At 39.7% G+C, this 11,911-nt stretch overlaps 1 protein-coding gene across 1 annotated transcript; it reads right to left on the bottom strand.

The window, feature by feature from the left end:
• Positions 1 to 1,097: 1,097 nt before the first annotated feature.
• Positions 1,098 to 11,222, bottom strand: lrwd1 (leucine-rich repeats and WD repeat domain containing 1). Its single transcript, XM_026183203.2, has 16 exons — positions 11,141 to 11,222; positions 10,203 to 10,289; positions 9,471 to 9,705; positions 8,358 to 8,477; positions 7,996 to 8,142; positions 7,819 to 7,911; positions 7,263 to 7,640; positions 6,622 to 6,736; positions 6,372 to 6,478; positions 6,011 to 6,221; positions 5,385 to 5,457; positions 5,037 to 5,180; positions 4,764 to 4,867; positions 4,248 to 4,409; positions 3,562 to 3,671; positions 1,098 to 2,599 (listed from the first exon to the last, which is right to left on the bottom strand). The coding sequence occupies exons 2-16, from the start codon at positions 10,280 to 10,282 to the stop codon at positions 2,447 to 2,449; spliced, it is 2,232 nt and encodes a 743-aa protein (XP_026038988.2). The 5' UTR covers positions 10,283 to 10,289; positions 11,141 to 11,222; the 3' UTR covers positions 1,098 to 2,446.
• Between the last annotated feature and the right edge of the window lie 689 nt (positions 11,223 to 11,911).

Below are 11,911 nucleotides of genomic sequence, written 5' to 3'. Positions count from 1 at the left end.
GTGGTGAGCCCACAGAAGACCCTGTCCCTTAAGCTCCTTCCCCAGACCCGGCCCAAGAGTGCAACTCCAGTAACCCTAACCCCCTAACCCTAATCCAGAGTAAACAGGTCCCTTCATTTATTTATTTTTTTTATCTTTCATGGTACCCTCATCCAGGATTTGCCTTGGGAGACCCTACCAAAGGCAAAAGCCCCCTGACAACCCTGGGATCTTAGGATACATAGATCCCAGAAAATAGCTTCCTCCAAACGGTAGATCACTTCTTGCTTAGAGATAGGGTGAGGAGTTAATAAGTAATTTGGGAGGGAGTCCCAAATGAGTTTTCCAGGCATGTCCTAACAGAAGGAGGGCCGAAAATAGGTGTCACAGGATAGGTGTTAGAAAATGAAATGATGAATAATAAAGAATGATGTGTCATCATTGTGTAGAATTTTTTCAAACTACTGGTGAGAGGGCACTTCTTAATACCTGCTATATTTCAATGTTAGGAAGATGACTAGGGCAGAAACACTGAAGGTGAAGAGAAAGACTCCCTCGGTCTTGTTTTGCACTCATATAGCCTTACATGAAGTGTGGTTGAATTAATACAAAAGTGCATTCTTTCTAAACTGTTAACAAAGGGACTCTGCTGACCTATGAAGACAAAACAGGACAAAAGTCTGAGGTAAAAGTTTGGACATCCTGCATGGTTGGATAACCTGCTCAGTAAAACTTGTTTGGGGAAGTTTTTTTTTGTAGCAGCAAGTCTTTTGATTCTTGTGTAGAGAATTTACAGCCATCCCTGCCAAAGTCTTGGGTTCCCAGGAGTCTCAGAACACCTTTAGGAGATTTCCTATTATTGTTTAGGTTTGTGGACCGGGAGAGTCACGTCAAAACCTTCATCTTACACTTTCTGAGCTGGTCCATTGTAGATTTTTCATAGTTTTGGAACATTTTCTTCTTTTCATCTTTGTCTTTTACAGATACTTCAATGTTTACTCCTGGAAATCATTTGTGTAATTGAATCCATTCTTCCTTGTAGCACCAAAGCACTCCCAGTAAAATAAGCTGAGTGGTTCTTTTCATCTAATTTTTGAACCCCTTTTCCAAACATATGATTCTGTAATGAAATCTTCTGTTTTTATTGTTTGTTTTTTAAGCATATACATTACTGGGCACAGTGGGTAGCAAGCACCCTTCAAGTAAATTCCTTCCAAAGAATGTAGTCTGTGTTTTCAGAGCTAAGGAAAAAACAACCATGCCAGCCACCAAGTGGTTAAAATGAGAATAGTCAATACCAGGTACAACAGAACAACCTGTTTACATCTTTGCTGTACTTCTTAAGAATTCAGACATTTGATTCAACAACAGAATACACTTAAAAGCCAAAAGCAGTTAGAAGCAAGCTAAAAACTTCTTTAATTAAATAAAATAAAAAAAACAGTCCACTTTCAGCTTTAAAGCATAAAAACACAATAAGCACACTGACATGAGAAGTATTCAGAAAAGTAAATGTTGCAGCAGTTTCACTCTTCAGTGTTATCTGATCATTAAAAAAGTAGCACAGGAAAATAAAAGCCTCAATCATTCACATTCAAAAACTATACTTATCAACAAAGCATATATTTCAAAAAAGAAACAAGCCGCAGACTCTTGACGGCTTAAATCTGAATGAACCAATTTAATGTGAAACATGAAGTTTGTTACAGTGAAAATGTGGATAAACTGTAGCCCTTAAAACATCCTGCAGACACTGAGCAGTCTTATTATGTGGAGTCACAATCTGCTGTGTGCTAGGACTGCTTTTTCTGCAAAAACCAGGTCCTTACTGGTGGAAACAAGGGTGATGGAGGGGTGAGACCTTACCACAACACATCATTAAAGTTAGGAATAATTCTTTGACACGAACTCGTGACCGTTCTGACATTACACACAGATCTGCTAAAAAAAAGTTTAACAAAGCTTTAACTAATTCAAGTTAAACTTAAACCAGCTAAATGGCTTTGTTAATGTTGGGCTCGCTTGTACTTTTACACTGAAGTTTGCACATCCAAACTGTGAAACTGTGCCAGGGAGTAGAAACAAGAAAACAAATTCAGTCATCAGCTGAATTTTGAAGTCCACGGTTCATTATTGTAACCATGTAGATCTAAATGGAGCCGTTTCTGTCCATTCTGGACAAATCAACGGATAATTCTGTCACAGTCAAAGTCACCTAGCTATGATCACCTATAACTCATAACAGCAGCAACTTTAAGTAAAAACAAAAACATCTGAAAATTACAGTTTTATGTTTAAACTCCACATAATACATTATTGTGTAAAAAAAGTAACAGAGTTCTTTTGTTCTTCAGTCTGTGATGCTTTTAGATGCTGATGTAGCATCAACACTCGCAAATTATGAATGTGCACATTTTCAGTAATGGGGCACACTCAGATTCTTTATGGCTGTGCAGTCCATGGTTGCTCAGGGCGACTCCTCTCTCTTCCACACTATCACCATATTCTTGTCACTAAGGGCAACTAGATAGCATAGCTCAGGGTCCATGGCTACGCTGTTGATGGAGGGGCCTTCTACCTTGCCGTGGCCGTTCTTAACTGGGGTCGGCCACTCCAACACCTGCCAAAAACAAACAACATGTTAGTGCTGAGTGGAGAGAAAAGCGAAATGCATCTGAAGTTTAGGCTCATTACACGCAGCCGACGTGAAGCTTTGGAAGTCTCAAATCACTAGTCTTTACATTTCATGTGCAGGCTGAAAGAGGCAAGCAAACTGAGCTCTCTTTAAAGAGTGAAGATGGATAGTGACATTTATTTCATTGAAATGTAGGTTTAAAATGTCTCCATCCTTTACGTTATCTTAATGGCCTGCACAGGCACTCCTGTGCACGATAATCCTGTGTTTATATGTGAGAGCTGGTCATTGTGTAATCTTCCAAAATGAAACAAAAATCAACTACACAGCTCAGATCTCTCATATTTATGGTGGTTGCACACATCTGTTATCAGAGATGCAGACAAAATCTGAGGAAATTATGCTGAAGCTAAAATAATACTTGAATGGCCCGTGTTTATCTATTGTAAGCTTCCTGTGTGCATTCCTGTGCACGTGTATTTCTCTAGGAACAACACAATTAACTGCTTCTGCAAATTTAAATGTCTTGTGAGTGCAAGACAAAGAAACTCTCTCTTTACGGGACTTCAGTGGATTCACACATGAAGGACAATGTTTCAGCCCAGTGCTGAGATCTGGGTATGTTGTGACATCACCAGAAATCCAGCTGGAAAACAAACAAGTGGGCGGATGAAGCTCCATGTGTTTTCACTTTTCAGAGCTAAGATTGTGAAACAACTTTAATAAGACATAAAAGTAAAAGAGAGCAAAAACAAGGACAACGAAGGAAAGTATAACTGATGATTAGGATAACGTTCACTAATCTGAGAGTTTGTTTTGTCTGACTGCAACTACCTCCCAGACTAATTTAATAGACTCATTTTTAGGAAAAAAAAGAACAAAAAAACAATCGATATTTCTCTAAACAAGAATCGTAAGAGAAAGCTACTGTCTGAGAATACAGATACCTCAGTGGGCAGTATGGGTTTCCCAGTGTGGAAGCTGTTTTTCTGGAGGTTGGGGATGTGGTATGTCCATATCTTGCCTTTGTCATCACCGCACACCATGTAGGCTTGACCTAATGATAGGAATGAGAACACAGAAAAGTACACGTGGTGAGTATCTGTGATGTTCTTGGTCTAAGCACTAAAGTAGTTTTTTCACAAGTTACTACCAGGAACCTTTAAATGAACTTTAAAGTCCTTCAGGTCATTAGCTGTCTGCATTTCAAGATCTTCTAAATTAGTTCACAGCATAGAGTGATTGAGTTACATCAGCTGTCCTCTCTGTTGTTTCAGAGCTGCAGGTCTGAGTGTGTGGCTTCGGTGAAGGTGTGCACTCATCTATTTGTGCTTTAGAATGTTTTATTTATCTGATTCACCACAATCTGGAGGGTTAAAATCATAACCCTGGAACGTAATTTAGATTGTAAAGTGAAAACATCCAGTTCTACAGTAAAGCCGACAGTCAGGGCAACTATGGAGTGGCTTCAGACCCAGTCTGGACTGTCCTTCTGTGTCCCAGCTCCCAAAATATCTGTGGTGACCGGAAGATGGCAGTTAATGAGCTTACTGCCTTTGTCTACACTGATGATGACCTGAAATGACGACTGAATGTTAAATGCATCAGAACTGATGAGATGAGGTGAACTTACCAGGACAGGTGTTGAGAGCCAGGTAGGGAATCTGAGTGTTGGTCCACTGCAGCTCAGCCAGAACCACAGCACGCACTGCTTTGCTCTTCTTGTCAGGCCGCTGAACCTTGGTCCTGCTCCAGCTCCACAGGTAGATGCAACCATACAGGTAGTTCTTGGATGCTATCATAATTGACAGAGCGCGCAAAAGATTAGGAAAAAAAATGAGAAAAGGGAAGTCAGGAATAGTAATAAGCAGGAGATTTTAAGCTAGACAATTTTATTTATGTAGCACCAATTTACAACAGAAGTCACCTCAAGGCGATTGATATTGTACAGTGAGACTATGACACTACAGAGTGCCAGAGTCAGATCCTCAAACTTAAATGAAGTCAGGACCAACCTGGACTGACTGCCAACGCCAAGCATCGCTGAAAGGTCTAATTATATCCAGCATGAGTCAATGTTTCCAGCTCAGAGTGGCATGTGTTTAAAGGCACTGTAAATAAAACTACAGTGGTATTGTGGTACACTTACCCACTATGTCATCATTAAGAAAACTCAGGCCGTCCACCGTGTGGTAGTCATGGTCTTTGTCTTCCTTCTTGTATATGGGGAAAGTTATCTCCATTTCTTTTGACCTACCAAGGAGATAAAAACAAAAACACTGTAATTGTTTCTGGGTGGGCCACATATGTATTCATAGTTTTCTCATTAAAACATCAGTGAACAGATATAGTGAGCCAGTATAGTCTAGGTCACTGACTGTCACCAGAATAAAAGGTAGACTGGGAGAGATTCAAATCTCACCTCTTACTGGTGTTGTTGGCACCGAGCTGTGTGTTGTAGCAGTGCAAGCCGTCCTCACAGGCAGTCAGTAGGTGTGCACTGGGAGCAGTGGGGGGCAAGCAGATGTGCAGAGGGGTGGTACCGATTTCCAATACCAGCAGCTGACTGGAGGGTCAAACAGCAAATTTTCAACATCACAGTCTGAACCGTTCATCTTAATGTCAATGGTAGCAGTTTGAAAAAACATAAAAAATATATTTAAAAATGTATTATTGATAAACAGTTATATATTTTAGAAAAGTCAGTACAACAGATGTGATCTGCTAAAGAAATTGCATCGCAAACACTTTTCCTGGCAGAAAGACTCACACAACTTTGAAGTTGTACTGGCTGTCCACCCCGCCGATATCCCACATCAAGATCTTGTTGTCGTACGATCCCGCTACAAGACAGAAGTTGAGGCGGTGTTACTTTACAAGTAACCCACTTTAAACAAGAGCAAATCAAACTATGTAAAGCCCACTACTCTAACAGGTGAGCAAATTATTGCTAAAGCAATATCAGTGAGATGTGAGGACTTAAGAGCAGGTATAGCTAAGAATACAACTAGAACACAGAGACAGGAGTGTCACTTTCCATAGCCAACTGTTTACAAACGGCATCAGATCCCTAAAACCTTAAAAAATATATCTAACAGAGAGAAAAACATGAGCAGAAAACAGTCCAGCAAACATTCAAAGAGGTGGTAATAATTCCTAACTGGACAATTACACTACATCAGATCACAGCTGAAGCAGAGGTTGATATGTAAACAATGGTAAATGATTACAACAGACATGGGTAATCACCTCGCTATTCATTTGTTTTCTCTTTATAAGTTTAAGCCTGACAAAAGATTTATTTACAAACCATCTGATTCTCTGTCAGAACTTTAAACTCCCAATTTTTATCCATACTCGCTATTATGGTTTGAGTTTGTGTAATTAATTACTCACTGAAGAGGAAGTTTCCCTGCTGGTGGTTAAATCGGAGGACAGACAGCGCCTTTCGGCTGGCTCTGAACTCTCCGTAGGCCACGTTGTTTCTGGGATGAATCAGTTTGACTAGCCCTCTCTTCCCACCGGCTGCAAGAATGCTGCAGTGCTGCGCTGAAGCATTGCCTCCTCTGGACATCAGCACTGTAGTCCAGGCCAGGGAGAAGAACTCCTGGTGTAAAGGAAAGCAACAGACAGAGAGCTTTATTGTTTTCTTGCCATTATGAACCAAGTATCCTACGAGTCTGAGCAAAAGACAGAGAGAAAATTCAGGTTTTTAAAGCCTAACTACTGCAGACTAATCCGAATAAATGGAGCATACCTCCCCGGGAACTTTGTACTTCTTCATCACCATCCCCATTTCACAGTCAATCAAACAGATAGAGTCTCCTCCACAAGTAGCGACCAAACGACTTCCTCCAGCGTTGCCTGTTAATAAAGATAAAAAGCCTGAGTTTAATCCCACATTTACAAAAAACAACAACTTTCAAATCTCTTTCTTCTAATCCTTAAAGCTTTGTTTGACTTGGAGATGCCCTGCAACTGTTTTTCAACGTGTATTCAAACAATACCAGCAGAATCAGGCAGTGGCTGGAAAGCACAGGCCCACAGCTGGGTGGAGAAGTCCTCTAAGCTGTCCTGTTTGCTGTGGCACTGAAGAACATGGAGCGGCTTGAGATGCACCGGCTGTTGGAGGAAGGAATCATGAGATGGAGAAGGGAGGTAGTGGGGGAGAAACTTTAATGAAGGCACAATCTGATGATACCTATAGTGATGCTACCAATACTGATGCACACAAAGCTCGAGCAAAAAAAAAAAGAAAAGTGGGGGGTTCACAGCTATTTTGACAATAAACCAGGTTATTAGACAAAAGAAAAGACCTGTTGGAGCTAAATGAAAAATTAAAGAAGAGCCAAATTACTAAAATTCATCAAGAGGGGACATATGTTCTGTACCAGCTGCCAGATGTACAAGTCTGCATGGAAACACAGACTAATACTGCCACCTACTGGCTGTCTCAAGATACATTTTGACTTCAGGTATGTTTTTTCCTTTTTTTTTTTTTTTTTTTTTTTAGATCTTTTGTCTTGGGAATTCAGGCAGATCAATTTTCCAGTGATCAATGGCATTGGCAGCAAATTTCCTGAGAATCTGACTGGCCAGACTAAAATTTAAATGACTGCATTTAGCAAAGAAGGTATATTTCCCTTACCTGTGTGTCACTGCGAATTTCTACTGTTTGCAGCATGTCAGCATCTCTCCGTGAATCCTTTTTGCCCAAACTTTCCTTCCGTTTCTTCTGAGCATCATCCTCGCTGGTTTGCTGCTCTTGAAAACTTCTCTTGGGTCTCTCTGATCTCCTCTCTCCCCTGCTCGGGGTAATGGGAGGCCGACTTGTTTTGCTGGGGACATTCCTGATTGTGTCGATTGGATCTTGTGTCTGAGGCTTGAGGCGGAATCTCGACTGGCGTGGACTGTCTGAGGCTGCAGAGGCTGCGGGATCTGTGCGAGGCTTTTTGTGAGGCCTCAGTCTTATGCTGGTGTCTATAACTGATTCAGTTTGTTTCCTCTTCGCAGGCTTCGAGACATCCTGTGTAAGACGAAGCCACTGTATGAACTTTAAATCTTCTAACATCATCATCAGCTGACTACAGAACTTTGGATATAAAAGCATATTCTGGACTAAAGCAGAGACACTAAGTAGGAAGCTGCTGATCTCTGGTGCAACTTCATTAATGCAGCAATATTTAGTGCACACAATGACTCACAGAGTTATTTTGAGTGCCTGTAGTCTCCACGCTATCAACTTCTTTCTTTGGTTCTGTCAGTGAGAGAAGATACTCCTTAGCTAATATCCCCACCTAGGATCCAAAGGAGACAAAGAAGAAGTTATTAAATGTAACAGAAAGCAGCCAAAAACAAGTGCTAAAGCACTCTAAACTTACCCTCCACCTGGTGAAGTCACTGACTGAATTGGGCCCAAATTTAACTTGATAAGAAGCAGTGCTGACAAACTTGCTCTCCAAGACATCTATTTTCTCTGCTGTGATGGGATCAGGGAGGCAGAAGCTATTCTCCCAAAGAGCAGCAATCTAAAATAAACAGCAATAGTTAGGACAGCGATTCCAGGCTACGTGATGAAACGATGACGCATTGCCACATCTGGGCCAGAAGTATTTTTTTTTTCCAAAACAACAGCTGCTAAAAATTATTTTTTGGTGCATGTTATGACTTTGTACAGTATCAAATGCAGGAACATTAACACCAACACCATGAAGTAGAGCAAAATAAGATATTAGTTCCATACCCTGGTCCTCAGATTATCACTGTAGACATAACGCAAGTGGTTGGCATAAGTACTGACATCTTTACCGTTGTAAATCCTCAGATTGGGCAACAACACCATCAGCTTGTAAGTGTCACTCACCTGATAACCAAAAGAAACGTTAACAATTAAGTCAGTGTGGCGGCATTTTATGATGAAGGGACCTAAAAAAGCAGTCTCTCTGTGAACACTTTCAAACATACTGTACATTTGATATGACTGTGCAAATGTGGAAGACACTGGAGATCACAGCAAAAAAGGAAAAGAGTTTAATTCCTCCATTATTTGCAGTTCAGTGAATGATTTATACTTCAGAATTATTATGTAATTACTCATTCTGATCACTGAGCTGACAAAGATCATATATATTTGTTGTGTGCCAGCTATTTGATCTTGTTTATGAGTGGCAGCCAATCAGAAGCAAATGATGAAAATGAGCGGAAACCATTTTTAAAAGAATTTCTCTGCTAATAATACAGTTTTCATTGGGGCACTGGGATAATAAGAATGCAGGGATGTGTTTTGCTTTATCATATGAATCACCTAGAAAAACAACCAGATCCTACAGAGGAGCAAGGATTTCCTTATTTCCATTTATCATCTGCAGGATAGTGGGGGCTGAAACTGTGTCTCTTTCACAGTGGGGGGGAAAAGGCTGGACAACAGTCTATCTTAGAGTTGACACAAAAAAGAGCCATTCACACCTACAGGACTTCATTTCACATCATCAGCATGTGTTTGCATTGCAGGAGGAAACCCTTAAGACAGAATACACAAACTCAGCAGACAAAGGCCTGAGCTGGCTGAGGGAGTCAAACACATGAATATTTTATTGTCATGACAACTGATGCAGGGTGCTCCCTTGCAATGCTAACACTAATAATCAGCTGATATGATCATTCAGCAATGTGGCCTGACTCAAATATTTCTCCATGAGCCAAGCCAGACAGCAGTAGGTGTAGATGTATGTGATTTTATGAAATACTGATGACAAGTGTCAGTTATAACCTGTTCATGTATTTGCCATTTGTGCTGTAGCTGCAAAGAGTGACACTAAAACAGGAGTGTAAGGAGAAAACAAAGCGATGTGCTCACAGTGATGTAGAGGTTGCCATCCATCCTCAGCTCTTCTACGTTGCTTAGCGAGTCCAGAGTGGTAACGTCCTCGATCTGGTTGTCGCTCAGGTCCAGGAAACGAAGAGCAGGAAGCTCCAGGTTCTTGGGAAATTCCTGCAGCATGTTTCCAGAAAGATCCAACTTCTCCAGAGACTGGAGACGGGACAGCAGCTTGACAGGTAGATCCTGAAGCTTCAACCTCATCTTAGACAGGCTGAAACACAAAGAGCACCAAAGTTAGTGTTTCCATGGGGTATGAAATAAAATTACATATGACACCGTTTAGTGATTATAGTATTACATCTATAATCATTTATTTAAATCTTATTGCATACACACAACTATCACAAAAGTATAAAAATATTTCCATTAATTCAATGTTTTATTCCAGTTTTTAAATAGCCAACTGGAAAATGTCTTTGACTATTAGGGCCTTAGCTGTTTATGTGCACTCAGCATTGGTATAAATGTCATGGTCATTTAGGGCTTCATAATTTCCAGGGTGGAATGAATGGATACATTTTAATTACTTTAAAAAAACAAGAATCATCATAAAAATACCATGACAATCATGCCCATGATGAGTGGATGTAAACTTGTCACCACAACTGTAACTAAGCATTACCAGTTTACTTCAGTGCAACTTTAACAGCAAGACACCTACAGGGCATAATAAGAAGAATAAGAATAAGAAGAATAAGAAGTCCTTACTTCAAAGTCATAATTTGCTCCAGTTTGTTGGCTTTTGGAGAGGCTTTCGCCAGTAAAAGTTTCTCAGTGATTTTTTCCATCGCTTATCTGCAGGAAGAAGCACAATTCAGGAGTGAAGATGGCAAACTGAAGCTAGGGCTGAGAGAAGTGTCCTCCTAGTTTGTTTATATTGTCAATCCTGTTCTAATCACACAACCAGAGCACCGCCCACATGGCCAAAACAAACTGACTACATCAAGGACTGAAACTCCGTAAAAGCTCTTTAAGAATATAATTAGATACAAACAATAGGGTAAGGTCTGTAACTGCTTTAGAAGGCCTGATTAGTAATCAACACCACTGATCAGCCTCGAGAACAATGAAAATTCCTGTGGATGAGAAACGCTGTAGTACAGACAAAGACTTAGAAAAGTAGATTTGTGTTTAATATTATTACACAGATATTGTTTACAACTGAGCTTGTTCCACTTGTTTTAGCTGATCTAATTACTCTTTTTTGGCATTTTTTCCATTTAGCAATTAAAATCCCCTCTAGCTCCTCAGCATGATGAATCTGTTAAAGAAATGGAAGATTTCCTCCAAAAACAGTTTACAATAAATTAGCGGCTATTCAACAATAACAGGCTAAATGCGATTTCATAACGCGCTATCCTTTAAGTAACGTTATCATAACGTCTATATAGAGATCCATACATACTAAGGTGAGGAAGGATATTTCACTTAAAGAAGATGAGAAAGTGTTATATGAGAATAAGTTTGAGTTTCTTCTAGCTAACCACGTTGCAGTGCCGACAGCCGTATATATCTCTATATATTTATATTTCTCGGCTACAAACACAAATAACAATTATTGGCTTAATTAGAGCAAGCGTTAGTGGTTTTGATTTTATTATTAAACAACTTAAAACTTGCCAATATCTGTGATTAATATCACTTACCAAACACTTGAGCGAACTCAAAACACTCTTGCCGAAACCGAGCTTTCCCGGGGAAATGTTACGTATATCCGGTGGGCGTGGTTTAAACACGAGATTGTTTTTACAGCCTGGGTTTTGCCTGCCAGGCACTAACCTTAACCCTATGACAATTGTACAATAACTTAGTTTTTATTAATATGATTCTTTTTCATTTACGTTAAGCACATTGAGTTTAAGTGTAATTAAAAGTGCTGTATAAATTAAATTGACATTGATTTAAAATTACGTTATTTTAAGTTCTTTGGATCACAAAGAAGTGAAATAGTATTGACATTTCATTCCAAAAAGCCATCATCTGAATATTTTCTGCTTTTGTATAGTTCCAATGTGATAAAACAAAAAAGGTAAAATTCATGTCATTTTTGAATGATTTAGTTGAAGTTGTGCCGTTAATCACCACTCAGAACATTTTCAGGATGTGGTTCAAAAGAAAGGGTCTAGAACTGAAGAGTAGATTATGCTGTCTGTAGACCCTGAAATGCATTCATTCTGGCACTCCCAGTTTAGAGCAATGAACAATGAAGACTTTAACAGAACGGCAAGGAGGGGCAAGAGGTCTAGGCAGGGTGGCACTGAAGTATATGAAAATCTCTTATATGTTAACGGAGTCAACAAAATATCCGCAAAAACACTTTAAAATTATTTATTGTACCATTATCTGTTCTAAGAAAACAAAGGCAATAAGAGGCTTTTGGACAAACAAGCAAACAGTTTTTACAAGTATTTTAAGGA

This window comes from Astatotilapia calliptera, chromosome 10 (genome assembly GCF_964374335.1).
Source record: "Astatotilapia calliptera chromosome 10, fAstCal68.1, whole genome shotgun sequence".
NCBI classification, from domain to species: Eukaryota; Metazoa; Chordata; class Actinopteri; order Cichliformes; family Cichlidae; genus Astatotilapia; species Astatotilapia calliptera.
Note: the sequence above shows the minus strand (reverse complement) of the source record. Positions and strands in the feature narration are given on the sequence as shown.

Bases quoted from the DNA above. Each gene is read 5' to 3' on its own strand.
- lrwd1 (XM_026183203.2), bottom strand. From the start codon at position 10,282: ATGGAAAAAATCACTGAGAAACTTTTACTGGCGAAAGCCTCTCCAAAA. The intron at 7,641-7,818 runs GTGAGTCATTGT...CGTCTTACACAG, and splicing joins CAGGCACTCAAAATAACTCT to GATGTCTCGAAGCCTGCGAA. The intron at 2,600-3,561 runs GTATCTGTATTC...TGTTTTTGGCAG, and splicing joins AACCCATACTGCCCACTGAG to GTGTTGGAGTGGCCGACCCC.